This window comes from Amblyomma mixtum, chromosome 3 (genome assembly GCF_055824585.1).
Source record: "Amblyomma mixtum isolate Tamu chromosome 3, ASM5582458v1, whole genome shotgun sequence".
Classification (NCBI taxonomy): domain Eukaryota; kingdom Metazoa; phylum Arthropoda; class Arachnida; order Ixodida; family Ixodidae; genus Amblyomma; species Amblyomma mixtum.
Genome location: NC_143014.1, coordinates 362,773,206 through 362,787,389, shown reverse-complemented (window position 1 = coordinate 362,787,389; position 14,184 = coordinate 362,773,206). Strand labels below are relative to the sequence as shown.

The window sequence follows — 14,184 nt, the reverse complement described above, 5'->3', positions numbered from 1 at the left end:
GATGGTGATGGACCTGTCGGTGTCAGACCTGTTGGTTCTAATGGCGTCGGCCTGTTGGCACAGATACTGCTTGCAGGTATCGGGATAGTGTTAGGCCTAATGAGGGACGCCAGTCCTAATGGCGCACCATAGATAAGTTTTTTCATCACTCAGAAATGTGTGCTGCACATTGCGCATGATAACATAGCTTCTTCGATTAGTGCATCGCAAGCTGTTGCAAAAAGGCAGCGCCTGCTACTAATATTTTCCAATTAAGCTGGCCAAAAGGGTCTGTAATGCCCTACGATATATATACTGACAACCAGATTTAGGGCAAACGAAAGCTTTATTATAAAATAGAAACCTGTAAAGAGGAAGATGATCAGCAGTCAGAGCAGCAGAACCGAGGCGCAAGATGAGAAGACGACGATCGGCAGCTGAAGCAGCAGAGCCGACGCGCGGCGCAAGACGAGAGCGTGAACTGTTCCGGGACCGGACCTGTCCTTGCCCGCTCTAACCGGCCTTCACAACTGTCAATAAAGGCCGTTACATCTTGGTGGAGGTGCGGGGTAGCGGAGAGGCGTCTTTTCGGGTGATTTTGTTGAGGCGCCAGTAGTCAACGCAAAAGCGGATAGAGCCGTCTTTCTTGGTGACAAGGACGACGGGGGAAGCCCAAGGACTGTGTGATGGTTGTATGACGCCACGCTGCAGCATATCATTGACCTGGGTGTCGATAACCTGGCGTTCGGTGGCCGAGACGCGATATGGGCGTTGGCGCAACGGCGAATGGGCACCAGTGTCGATCCGATGGGTAACAGCTGAAGTGCGACCAAAACGGTGGTGAGAGAAGTCAAACGATGACCGAAACTTATCTAGCAGGGCCGCAAGCTGGGTCTTCTCCGGTGGCGAAAGATTTGTGTCGATTGAGCCCACAAAGACGGCCTCGGGAACGGGTTGAGGAGACGGTGAGGAGGAAGTAAGTGAAGACACTTGCAGGCGGCAGGAGTCGTCCTCAGAAGGGTCCCAGGCGACGACGGAAGCGAAAGGCTGGACACATCCCAAGCATTCACCATGAAGAAGAGTGGAGGGGCACAGGAATGGATTCGTCAGGGGCAAGGCGCTGCAGCCGGCTGAGACGGCAAGCACGGCGAATGGCAGGGGTAGACAGTGGCGAGAAGCAGAGGAGTCGGACGGGATGAAGATGACAGGGCCGTTGGATCCAGAGTCGCAATGAACAGAGGCGAGCACAGCAGAGCACGGCGGGATCATGACGTCATCAGCCACAGTCAGCTTGGAGCACAAGTTAGTGGAAGCGTTCACAGAGTCGTCGCCGAAGGGAAGAAGGGCGACTTCGGAACGAGCGCAGTCGATGACAACGTCATGTTGGGAGAGAAAGTCCCAGCCTAAGATGACGTCGTGAGACGGCCATGGGAAGACGATGAATTCAACAATATACAGAACGTCCTGAATAGTAACTCGGGCTGTACATGCCCCCAAAGGTGCAATAAGTTGCGAATTAGCGGCGCGAAGCATAAAACCATATAGCGGAGTCATCACTTTTCGTAACTGGCGGCACAATTTCTCACTTAGTACAGATACAGCAGCACTGGTGTCAACAAGCGCGAAAGCATCGGTGCCCTCCACAGAAACCGCGATCAAATTTGTCGGAGAAAGTCGAGGTCTTGAGCTTGGTGACGAGCAAGCAGTTCTTGCCTCCGGAACTGCGGGCACTAGTTTTCCGAAGGGGGAAGAGGGACGACGGCGCATCGGGGAAACCGAGCGACGACGCGGAGATGGAGCACGGCGGCGAATAGACGGCCTGAGATCGGAGGAAGCAGTGGTCTCAGAAGGCGAAGTGCGGTGAAAAGGCTGGGGAGGGGCATAGGCGTAACCTTGAGGGTCAGTATTGGCAGCAGGGGACAACACTTGGCGGCGGCAGGGACGCATCACATGGCCAGGAATGCCGCAGACATAACAAATGGGTAGGTTGTCCGGTGTCCGCCATGGACGGAAACGTTGCGGTGGTGGCCAGGCAGGACGAAATGGTGTCGACTGCGGTGGATGCTGGTACGAAACGAACGTTTCTGGGCGGGGACGCCTGACGGCTTCGGCATAGGTAAGTGGCAAAATAAATTTATACATCATGACCTCCAATTTTTCGTTGCACGTCCCCCAGCTTCTGTGAGATGTGAGAGGTGCATGCGCACGGCTTTCAGTCTCTTCTCTGCGAGCTCCTTTGGTATGTCTCCCATGTAGATATGAAACAGAGCTGCACAATAGAACACAAAATAGGCCACATTTGAACACAACTAGATACATGATAAATGCAAAAGTGAGATTCAGAATTACCACTCTCATTGTAAAAACACAGAAACGAATGTTCGCCATTAAAGGGGCCATGAAGCCTACTTTCGTGCATACCCTTGTTGTAGCATTTAATTCCCAACACATTAAATTACAATACCCAAAACTTTCAGTTGATTCCGTGCGGCAGACATCTTTAAAACGATTTTCGTTTCCTTTGCGAACTGACTGCTTGTCTGGCAACCTCTGATTGCTGACGACACATGGGCCTACCCACTCCGCGTCTGTTGTGTGTTGTTGGATGCATTGAGATGCTTGCATGAAAACCAAAGACAGAGATTACTCGAAACAACGGGCAATGCTATTTATACATTCTGTGCAGATATGTCAATTGCACTATCTTTGTCGCAGCAAGATCGGAGAACGCGCACAATGACTTGCCACCAGTCGTTGAGAATGCTAATTTGACAACCAAATAGATAAATCAGGTTACTGGCAGAACGGATCTTAGCGAGAGCCACACAAACAGTGTGGAGATCTCTGAAAGTGCTGTGATAGAGCCTGCATGAAGAAACGTATGGGCATAACACACCTTGCAAAAACTAAACGTCACTTTTGCCCTACTTTGCAGTTTTGGATGCAATAAGGACATTGCAGTTGTTACAAACCTCGGATACAATGAACAGGATCTCCATGACTATCACGCTTTCTGTAAGTGAGCGCGACTGTATTTGGCTGAAGCAAAGTTTGATTGCCTAGGTGTTACTCAAAGCAAAGAAAAAAAAAGCACTAGCACCTTTCAGAGAAGACTTTTTCCGGTGTAAGTGCCGGTTTCGCCTCTGTTCTGCCAAGAGACTGGCACTTATTTGAAAGCACGCCAGTCACGCTGCGGCTCTTCAGCTCATCAGGTGTCCAATACACCTGAGTAGCACCCCGGCAGAACATTGAGTCTGTTGGTGCTCTCAGGAGCATCTGCCAGGCACCAGGCTCCATCCAGAGCCCACTGCCTGCATAGACCTGCAGCAAACGTGGAGAATTTCGCATTTGTACACATTAACAGCAGTGAATCAAGGGATTTTAAATATTTCATAACTTAAAACAAACAGCTGAAAAACATAAAAATTATGTAGGCATGAATGCACTCTTTTACAGCGAGCAGTGTCCAAAATCAGTAGATTTTTTATTTCTAGCCTTATAATTCGAAAAAAAAGAAATTGCTTGCGTGCAACATGAAATATATAGCACAATCTTCTGACAGTTCTAGCTTCTCTTCATTCCGAGTCAAATACCGCCAAAAGTTGAAATAATGTTCTCTGCCCCAATTCAAACAAACTTCAGAAATGAGAATAAATTTCACATACCAACAACTAGGCATACCTGACAGAACAAGGCAGCCTCCTCATGATCAAAAATTATTTGTGTACTAAGAATTTCCTCAGGACAAGAATAACTGCAGACCCATTATGGCATCGTCAGGTAATGAAGTACAAAAATGACAAATTAGAAATGCTGACCTGTGCCTTACATGATATTGTCTGAAACCACACATCTATGCTTTGCACACTACCCTTTTCGGCACACTTACTGGGACTAGTATAAGTTTCTACTGTAAGCTAGCATCATCCTCTAAACTGTACCCATTTCACTATGTACCAGCCCCAATTTAATTAAGAATCATTCACTCACTCTACTATGGTATTTGATACACTATATGACTTAAGAACACGCACAATCACCTTTCCATCATCCCTAGCAGAACCTATCACAGTGTCCTGCCCACCAGGCAGCTGGAGCTGGCAGTCCGCGGCGCTCTCCATCTCCTCGGCTGAGCATACTTTTTTGACAAGAAAAGGAAGTACACAAATATCAATGCACCTCAGCAGCACATATAAGCAAAAAGCAAACTGAGTTCAGTTTGACATTGTGGGCTATCAAGTAAATGAAAAAAATTAAGTATTTTGCTCTCAAGGTAACAGTGAAAGCTTTGCACAGTAGAACCTCGCTGCTGAGTTGATGGGTGCTGCATTTTCCTGGCTGCTACACATTGTAGTGGTCTAGATCTGGCATGATGATAATAGGGTTCCATGCATTATAAACCCTGCTGTTCGTTGCATTGTAACTTCGGCCACATTCCTACACAGTAATACTTGTGAAATAACACCCCATGCCAGCCTAAATGAGAAACGGTGGCGGTCTTATGTTTACTTCTAAAGCGGCTTTACTTGGCCTGGCATGTCTAGCACCACTGTGTTAGGCAGACGGCATTCAGACAGGCTGTGCCATCATCATCAACAGTGGTTGCACTTTTTTGAAGCAGTAGCTTCACTGCTACAGGTGCACGGCTGAGATCGCCATGTACGCAACATGACCTTCAAGTCTGCCACAAATAAAATAAACAAACAAATAAACCTCACAATCAGTGGGATTCAAACTCAGGTCCATTGGGCAAGAGCCAGGTGCGCTAACCACTAAGCTTCAGACCCACGGTGTGACAATTCAATAAAACTGGAGATATACAGGGTGTCCCAGCTAAAAGTAACCAAGCTTGTTAAAAAGAGGATGATCCCTAGCCGAGTGAGACCAACTGAGGGTTGTTGATAGTCACGTGTCCTAGTCTGCAGTATTTTTTTATTATGCAAACGTGATTAATTAGCAAAGACTAATTAGCTAACTTTTTAATTATTGCTTTCAGGAAGAAATTGTCAATGCAGGAGTTGTAGATCCCATAGAAAAATAATCGTTTGCCTTGTTTGCAGCTAAGTACCACTGATACAACTTCTTTTATCTGACTTAAAAGAAAGCCCGCGAAATACAAAAAGAACCACGTGATAGGGAAGCAGTTACAGCGCTCCCAAACGAGCGATCAAGCAACGACATCCGCTTATGTTTGCAACGCTGTCCCGTACAGCTTTTGGCGTCTTGAGGAGGTGGCGAGATATGCACCAGGAACTGCTTATGTGTCATGGAAAGTGAGCGGGTGCTGCTTTTCAAGGAAGTGAAGCGCGGCTCGCATGGAGCGCTTTTTCACGCGTAACCTCGCCTCGAGTGATAGGAATGTGGCCGTGCCGCTAACTTGCACCGTCACGCGCTGAAGAAACGGTCGCCCTAGCGCCGATGCGAGAGTTAATTACGTATATCTCGCAACCATCACAAAACGCCGAACCCCGTTCGGGACAACGTTGCAAAGATAAGCGAATGTCTTTGCTTGGCTGGTCGTCTGGGAGCGCTGAAACTGCTTCCCTATCACGTGGCTCTTTTTGTATTTCGCGGGCTTTCTTTTAAGTCAAATAAAAGAAGCTGTATCAGTGGTACTTGGCTGCAAACACGGCAAACGGTTATTTTTCAAAGGGATCTACAACTCCTGCATTGACACTTTCTTCCTGTAGGCAATAATTAAAAAGTTAGCTAATTAGTCTCTGCTAATTAATCATGTTTGCATAATAAAAAAAAATACTACAGACTAGGACACGCGACTGGCAACAACCCTCAGTTGGTCTCACTCGGCTAGGGATCATCCTCTTTTTTACAAGCTTCGTTACTTTTAGCTGGGACACCCTGTATATGTGCTTCTTGTATACTAACTGCTAGGTTACACAGCCGCTCATGCAATATCATGGTAATTTGTGATTCGAGCGATTCATGATTGATCAGTGACAGGCGATTTCGAGAGGAGTTTGAAGAGGAATAACAAGAGGAAGACGAAGAATACAAAGAGGAAGATTAGCGCTCCACACGCAGAAAATCTAACACCACGGGTATAGGAAAAAATCAGCTGTGGTTTAGCTTCGGTTAAACCTGGTGAGAAGCAGTAGTTTCACGTAGCTACGTGCGGCAAAGTCCAAAGAAACAACAATCTTTCAACAAGCCGAGAAACTAGAAACAAACAAAGCTTTGCAAAGCGCAGCCACATGAAGCTACCGCTTCTCGCCATGTTTAATCAGAGCTAAACCACAGCTAATTTTTTCTTCACCTATCCTTGTTTCTTTGTAATTGTGCTGCTAGTGTTAGTGTGGCTGGCGCGATTGATTTTGTCCTTCCGCACCTCATCACATCTTTTGTGACTTCTGGATGCACACAGCAGTGGCAACAAAGAGGACGAGGGCTAGCCTCCGCTGGAACCAACCATTATGTTGGCTGTAGCGGCATTAGACATTCTCAGAAAGTATGTTTGCAACGATCGCAACAGCCACATAGCCCCGTAAATTCTGGAGAAATGAGTAGTCCTCACCGGACGTAAGAAAATGCAGCAGACAATGCTGCATGATTTTTTCAAGTGCCAGCACTGCAATAAATGTGTTTAGTTCTTCATTCCTGTCATTTTTAAATTTGTCCTACTTCCTGCCTCTAATGTTTCCTCGCTCTTGCATTTTTTTTTTTTGTAGCAAGAGCTATTGGTCGCAAAGTAGCATTTTCACTGCGGCGGTGGTCACACCGTGGTCACACCGCTTCTTGCGCCGCTGCCTAGCAACCGTTGCCAGATGGAGCCGCGCCATCTGGTGCAACGTCAGAGGAGGAGGAGAGCCAGAGATAGCAGTAGGCACAGCAAGAGACCTCCCAGGTCTACGTATGCATTCACTGGACACCCAGAAATCACGCACAAGGGACCGGGAACAGGACTGCCCACGAGGCTGCTGGCGCGCAGCTAGAGGAAGACCGTCGGCATTGCCTTAACGTGAGCCGACCAACTCGGACCACCCTTATTGTTCTCCCATCCCGCTCATAATACCTGACTCTATCATCACACGCCTTTAACAAGAGCAGAGGGGTTTGTCGTGGGACTTTGTCCCAGACATTACTCCATCCATTCCTTCTGGACTTTCTCGCCCGGCCCAAGTTCTCGCTCACAAGGTGCGAGCCGGTGCAGCGTACACCCCGGACATCCCGAGTCGATGGCACCGAACCAGGATCGGCTGCCCCGATTGCCCTGCTGACTCTGTTGATTTGCACCACCTGATCTGGACCTGTCCTGGCACTGCGAGCCTCTGCGCCTGCTACACCTCTGCCTACCACATCCAGACATACGATGACTGGACGGCCCCCAGTACCGACGCCAAGCGCAAGCTCAGTGCCCTGCTAGACTTCATGTCAGAGACCGACACCCTCACCTTCACCTAACCAACCCACTTCCCCCTTGGGCCTCAGGTCATCCTTGTGATTAAAGATTTATGAATGAATGAGCAGCGGCCTGTATAAGAGGGCGGTTCGTTGAAGCTGTCGTGGCCAGAGATGGAGAGCGAGTCGGAGAGGCTGAAACAAACCAAGCTTAGCTGTTGGAACGAAACAAGGCAAAGGCGACGAGACCGAGGAAGAACATGCAGAACGTCTGAATAAGCGACGCCGTGAAGATGCAGCTCGACGAGTTCGCCTAGCCAATGAAGGTCCATTACCTCTCGCTACGTATGTCTGGCATAGCTGAGCTAAGCCACAGCCAATTTTTTTTAGTCCCGTGAGGAGTACATCAGCAGGGTTATGCTGTATTAAAACTTGTAGAAACATTAATACTATGAGAAACACATCTCAGTGAAGAGTTGATCGGCTGCTACACTAACAGTAGTAAAGCTTTTTGACGGGCTAGTTGGTACATATTCATATTTGAAAGGGTGTGCGCTAAAAAAGACGTACACAGGAAAAAGATAGAGACGACAGGAAAGAAGCGCAACTTCCAACTTTAATGACGACAAAAGAAGCCAGGCGCACATATATATCCGCTGATAAACAGATATGAGCTGCGTGATGGAGCGTGACCCCATCAACCAAACATAAGACAGCGCAAGAAATGCATATCTAAGTGACATTAAAAGAAACACAAGAAAGTGAACATATCAAACACCTGCCGAGGTAAGGTAAAAAAGTGGGATTCGTATCGGCTGACAACAATGCATAACAACATGGGAAAACAGAGCTGTATGAAAGATGACACTGAAAAAGAGGATAACACCATAAAAAAGGCTAACAACATGACGAAATTTTTAACAAAGAACAAGTGAAAGATGGAGATAAAAACCGTGTAAAGGGTGGTAAATAAAGGCACATTGGAACATCTAAAAGGACACTAAAACATAGAGAGGCGAACGGGTTAATAGTCTAGATGTACCCATCCAGAAAGGCAAGTTCATTTCTAGACAGGTTAATGGAAGGCGTGCTAACGCACTTGTCTTTCCTGAGGTGAATAAAAAAGGCCTCGATTACTTCTCTTTCTGTCTTGTCCTGAGCCTTAGCTAGAAACTTGGTTTCATTAAACTTGGGGTAGCAGTTCTGGCAACTGCTGCAGTGTAACGGAAGGTTACCTCCAGACCTGTTCTTCATGGTGACGTTGTGCCTGCGGGCGCGCTCATTGAAACATTTCCCGGTTTGACCCACATACACTTTGCCGCACGTCAAGGGAATCTCGTACACAACATTGGCAGTGCATTGTGTGTACACGGTTTGATGCTTGATATTACAGGCCTTCTTAACACGCTTCCTGGTCACCATCGGACATAATTTCGCCAGTTTGCAAGTAGCCGAAAAAACCAGCCTAACCCCGTGACGAGACGCAACTTTCTTTAAATTGTGTGAAAGACCATGCAGGTAAGGTATAACCTGCACAGGTTTCCGTTCTGTTTGATGTTTAGCATGCTCCGAGGCGGTCAAAGGAGCTGAGACCGGATGCCTCGAAATATTCTTTTCAGGTAAAACGCACAAGCCTGCTTGTCCACCACGTGCCATTGTGTCTGAAAGGGATACGTGGCAAAAAGTTGTGGGTGACTTCCTTCGGTGCCAACTGGACAGAATAGCTGGCGCTTACCCTTACCGCGTTCGAAGCTCAAAGGAAGTGGTGCAGGTACTGGAGGGAGGCAAGGTATCGGCCACAACTGGTTTTTCAATTGACGTTGAGGACTTATTTTACTCTGTGCCTCACGACGGGTTGTTGGATGCTGTTCGTGAACATTTGGAAGAATTTGACGAAGTCAGGTTTCAAAATTCTGCCGGTGTCACAACTGAAAAATTTCTGGACCTACTATTGTTTTATTTGGATTCCACTGTTATTTGCTTCCAGGATGAGTTTTACTGGCAAAAAGCCGGAATTTGTATAGGTTCCTCAGTCGCACCGGTCTTATGCGAAATTTTTCTGGCGTCATTTGACCGGCGCCTTGAAGCTAGCTTGAAGGACACAGGGATAACACGTATTTTCAGATACGTCGACGATTATCTTGTCCTTCTTAACGCACCTTCATACTGTGCTGCTGATACACTTGTAGTCCAAATTCTCACTACCTTCTGTTCTTCATCGAGGGGTCTAAAATTCACGCATGAACGAGCAGATCATGATCGACTCCAGTTTCTTGACTTACAGCTTATTTTTACAAATGATCATGTGTGTTGGTCTTATCAGCCGCACTCAAAGAAGTCACTTTTGCCCTATGATAGTGCCCACTCCAAGCTGGTAAAGCTTGGCATAGTATCTCTTTGCATGAAATCTGCATTAGAAAAATCCTGCGGCCACAAGATAGGTGAAAGTTTCCAGTGCCAGATCGACCGAATTTCTGCTGCAGGTTACCCTGCAAATCTGGTCACGAACATGTCTGAAAACCTTTTGCAAAAAATTAAAAACTCGGAGCATGCTAAACATCAAACAGAACGGAAACCTGTGCAGGTTATAGGTACCTTACCTGCATGGTCTTTCACACAATTTAAAGAAAGTTGCGTCTCGTCACGGGGTTAGGCTGGTTTTTTCGGCTACTTGCAAACTGGCGAAATTATGTCCGATGGTGACCAGGAAGCGTGTTAAGAAGGCCTGTAATATCAAGCATCAAACCGTGTACACACAATGCACTGCCAATGTTGTGTACGAGATTCCCTTGACGTGCGGCAAAGTGTATGTGGGTCAAACCGGGAAATGTTTCAATGAGCGCGCCCGCAGGCACAACGTCACCATGAAGAACAGGTCTGGAGGTAACCTTCCGTTACACTGCAGCAGTTGCCAGAACTGCTACCCCAAGTTTAATGAAACCAAGTTTCTAGCTAAGGCTCAGGACAAGACAGAAAGAGAAGTAATCGAGGCCTTTTTTATTCACCTCAGGAAAGACAAGTGCGTTAGCACGCCTTCCATTAACCTGTCTAGAAATGAACTTGCCTTTCTGGATGGGTACATCTAGACTATTAACCCGTTCGCCTCTCTATGTTTTAGTGTCCTTTTAGATGTTCCAATGTGCCTTTATTTACCACCCTTTACACGGTTTTTATCCCCATCTTTCACTTGTTCTTTGTTAAAAATTTCGTCATGTTGTTAGCCTTTTTTATGGTGTTATCCTCTTTTTCAGTGTCATCTTTCATACAGCTCTGTTTTCCCATGTTGTTATGCATTGTTGTCAGCCGATACGAATCCCACTTTTTTACCTTACCTCGGCAGGTGTTTGATATGTTCACTTTCTTGGGTTTCTTTTAATGTCACTTAGATATGCATTTTTTGCGCTGTCTTATGTTTGGTTGATGGGGTCACGCTCCATCACGCAGCTCATATCTGTTTATCAGCGGATATATATGTGCGCCTGGCTTCTTTTGTCGTCTCTATCTTTTTCCTGTGTACGTCTTTTTTAGCGCACACCCTTTCAAACTACACTAACACTGATGGCTAAAAAGATAACTGGTGAAATAATGAGGGCTAAGTGACAAGTGACAACCGTGGCCGCAGTGGCTCAGTGGTTATAACGCTTGGCTGCTGACCCAAATGACGAGAGTTCGATCCAGCTGCGGCAATGGAATTTCGATGGAGGCGAAGTTCCAGGGGCCCGTGTGCTGTGCGATGTCAGTGCACGTTAAAGAAACTCAGCTGGTCGAAATTTCCGGAGCCCTCCACTACCACGTCCCTCATAGCCCGAGTCGCTTTGGGACGTTGAACCCCCATAAACGAGCCTTAAAGACACAGCAGAACACTTCGGAGCGAGAGCAGTTCAGAAAAATCGCATATCCTGCCAAAAATGAAAGGGGCAGTACAGCAAGCCTCATAGGCAGTGCAAAAAGAAAAAAAAAAGACGTCAGGTTCAATTAACTGCGCATCTGCTGAAGGACAGCAGGAACACTGTGCCAGAAAACTTTTCAACCTGTACACGGTACAACGCCTAACAACTGTGAATGTACCAGACAACCAGAATAATGCTAATATATTTTGTTAATTCACAAGAAAGGGGATGTCAATCAATTAAAAAGCTTTTAATTATTAGATAACTATGGGAAAGAAACATGAAGCTTAATGAAAAGGCTTGAAATGCAACTGAAGGCAGGACGGCAAGCTATCGAAAGGTATAGATGTAATCACACAGTAGAGTAGGAGAGCGACACAAAGTAGAGATAAAAAGTACAGAAAGAAATGGGGCCTGGGAAGGGTATGTAACCAATTTCAAGAAAGGTCAATGTAGCACATACAGTCAAAGTTAGGGGCACAGCAGAGATGGTGGAAGGATGAGAGTAGAAGTTTCAGGGGATAAGACGCCCTCAAGTGGCACAGGACAGGGTTAACAGGCGCTCATTGGACAAATCCTTTGTTTGCAGTGAACAGTTTCTTAGGCCGATTTGATTATGAAAAATAAAAAATGGCATGCATCACAAGAAGGTTCGCTCACCAAACTCGTCTGGCCCACTGCCACTCGCCCCATCGATGGATGTCATTGCTGGGGCCAGTTCTGTGAATTAGGTTTAGTTAGAGTTCATGTCCTTACACCAAAATGCACATCAAAGGTAATATTCACACAACGGATGAGGTCGCAAAAAGATCTCTAGCATCACCTCAAGTAAAGGCAGTGTCCGCATGCTGAAAGCATTCACACATGAGATGAAAACAGCAGATCTTGTCCTAATAGAAAAAAAACGCCCTCCTCTTTCCATCTGCAGACACCAATTGGTTGGCGTCAATTCGCGACGTCAAGCCACATAATGCACAGTTCACCCTCAAGATTTGCAATTCAGTCCACCGTGCGAATTCACCTTAAGATGACTTCCAAGAGCACTTACTTTAAGCTCTAAGATATACATGCATGGTGACACCTACAACATGCAATTTGATGAAGTAGCTTAGCTAAGAAAAAAGGGATGAGCAGCACACATGTGAGCTACTCAGGAACAAGAACCAGAGCTAATGTTTTAAACAGTTACTAGGCACATTACCATAGCATGAAAATGCACACACACCTCTCAACTGGCATGTTAGAAATACAAAACACTTCAGTAAACTATCTACACAACAATAGCACACCTTGCAAACATACACCACCTGGACTTTGTGTTTCCCAAATATAAGACATTCATTTTGTGCACAAAATTGCAACAAATAAACAAAGTAGCAGTGCCACCTAATTGGCCATTTAGAAACAAGGAGCAGAGGTATTATGAACAGTAGAGTTAGTTGTTGGCCTGGTTAGCATCACTGATTTAAGTTCATAGTTTTCCAGCCCTACGGAACACACACACATACATGAGCCGCCACGGCAGTTCAGTGGTTATGGTGCTCGGCTGCTGGCCTGTTAAGACACGGGTTCTATCCTGGCCGCGGTGGTTGCATTTCGATGGAGGCAAAATGCTACAGGCCCGTAAATGCAATCTGCATGCAAGAGATCTAAAGAATGAGGACAGGTTCCAAACTTGTCAAGCACTGCAGTGATTGTACAGAGATTTTCAAGTGTGAAGATCCCTAGCAGAAGCAAGCCACTTGTGAAGGGACAGAGACGCATCATATTAAAAAAGCTGGTTCACAATGTGCGAGCAATACTTCAGTTGTATCATATAACACAGAAATGATGTTTCTTTCATAGTTTTGATGATAAAGGTGTGATAAGTTTGTTTTTTTCCTGCTCCGCTGGTCTGAAGGCATTTAAGCAGTGTCTGCGCCGTTAAATAACCAGTTGTCAGTGAGTGCTGTGTTTTATCCTTCTTCCCAACTTCAGTAAAACGGCAAGTTGAAGAAAACAGCGCAGCAACAGGCACAAGAAAGAAGATGGGACAGGTGCTGACTAGCAACTGAAGGTTTATTGAAAAGGAACACATAAAATATACTCTCTTCACAACCAAGAGCATGCATGAGCTGCGCGAACAACACTTATAAGCTATCAACTTCAGTCATGGTGGTCAAGATTCAACAGTTCACAGCCATGAACGGCCATCCGTCCTTGTTAATGATTGTGAACTATTGTATCCTGACCACCATGACTGAAGTTGACAGGTTATCAGTGTTGTTTGCGCAGCTCATGCACGCTCTTGGTTGCGAAGAGAGTATATTTTATGCATTCCTTTTCAATAAACCTTCAGTTGCTAGTCAGCACCTGTCTCATCTTCTCTCTTGTCCCTGTTGCTGCGCTGTTTTCTTCAAGTATCCTTCTTCCCTTCTTTGGTCATGCACCGTTGCACTGGAAAACTACAAATTTAAAGTACTCTCAACATTTGCCTGAACAATTTAGCACGTCTAAAATATGCTTATCTTCTGGTAGCCTCCAGCTGCTCACGATGATGGTCTCTTCTAATTCATGATGTGACAAGCAAAGCTGCATCCCTGCAAAAAAAAGAAAGAACCAAAAATTTCCTAATATAAGCATCTTGGTGGGCACACGTCTAATAACAAATCTTTTACAATCCTCAATGAGCACAGACATTGGACAGCTCTGTACAAAGAACTTATGTCCAGTCATTTGGCTCAAACCAAAATAGTGAGAAAAAAATCCGCCCTTCCCTGGCAGCGCGAGCATATTTTAACAGCCTGAGCAACAAATTGTTCTGAAAGTGGCTAAAAAATGCATTCATTACATAAAAGACATCGACTATTCATGCCACCTAAAATTCCTCCAAAGCAAGCAAATAATGTACAAACAAAAATTCTCATTCCCGCACCTCACAGCAATGGCCAGTGCTGCTGTCTCGCTTGAATCCTGCCTT

At 45.9% G+C, this 14,184-nt stretch overlaps 1 protein-coding gene across 2 annotated transcripts; it reads right to left on the bottom strand.

Annotated features, from left to right (window-relative positions):
- Positions 1–306: 306 nt before the first annotated feature.
- On the bottom strand, positions 307–12,750 carry LOC149356592 (uncharacterized). 2 transcript variants are annotated; one of them, XM_089584203.1, is made up of 5 exons: positions 12,734–12,750; positions 11,886–11,945; positions 4,020–4,117; positions 3,080–3,300; positions 307–2,248 (listed from the first exon to the last, which is right to left on the bottom strand). In XM_089584203.1, the coding sequence occupies exons 2-5, from the start codon at positions 11,929–11,931 to the stop codon at positions 526–528; spliced, it is 2,088 nt and encodes a 695-aa protein (XP_089440329.1). In that variant the 5' UTR covers positions 11,932–11,945; positions 12,734–12,750; the 3' UTR covers positions 307–525. The 2 variants fall into 2 exon arrangements, with proteins under 2 accessions (XP_089440329.1, XP_089440328.1); XM_089584202.1 differs by lacking the exon at positions 12,734–12,750 and adding an exon at positions 12,049–12,669.
- Positions 12,751–14,184: the final 1,434 nt, after the last annotated feature.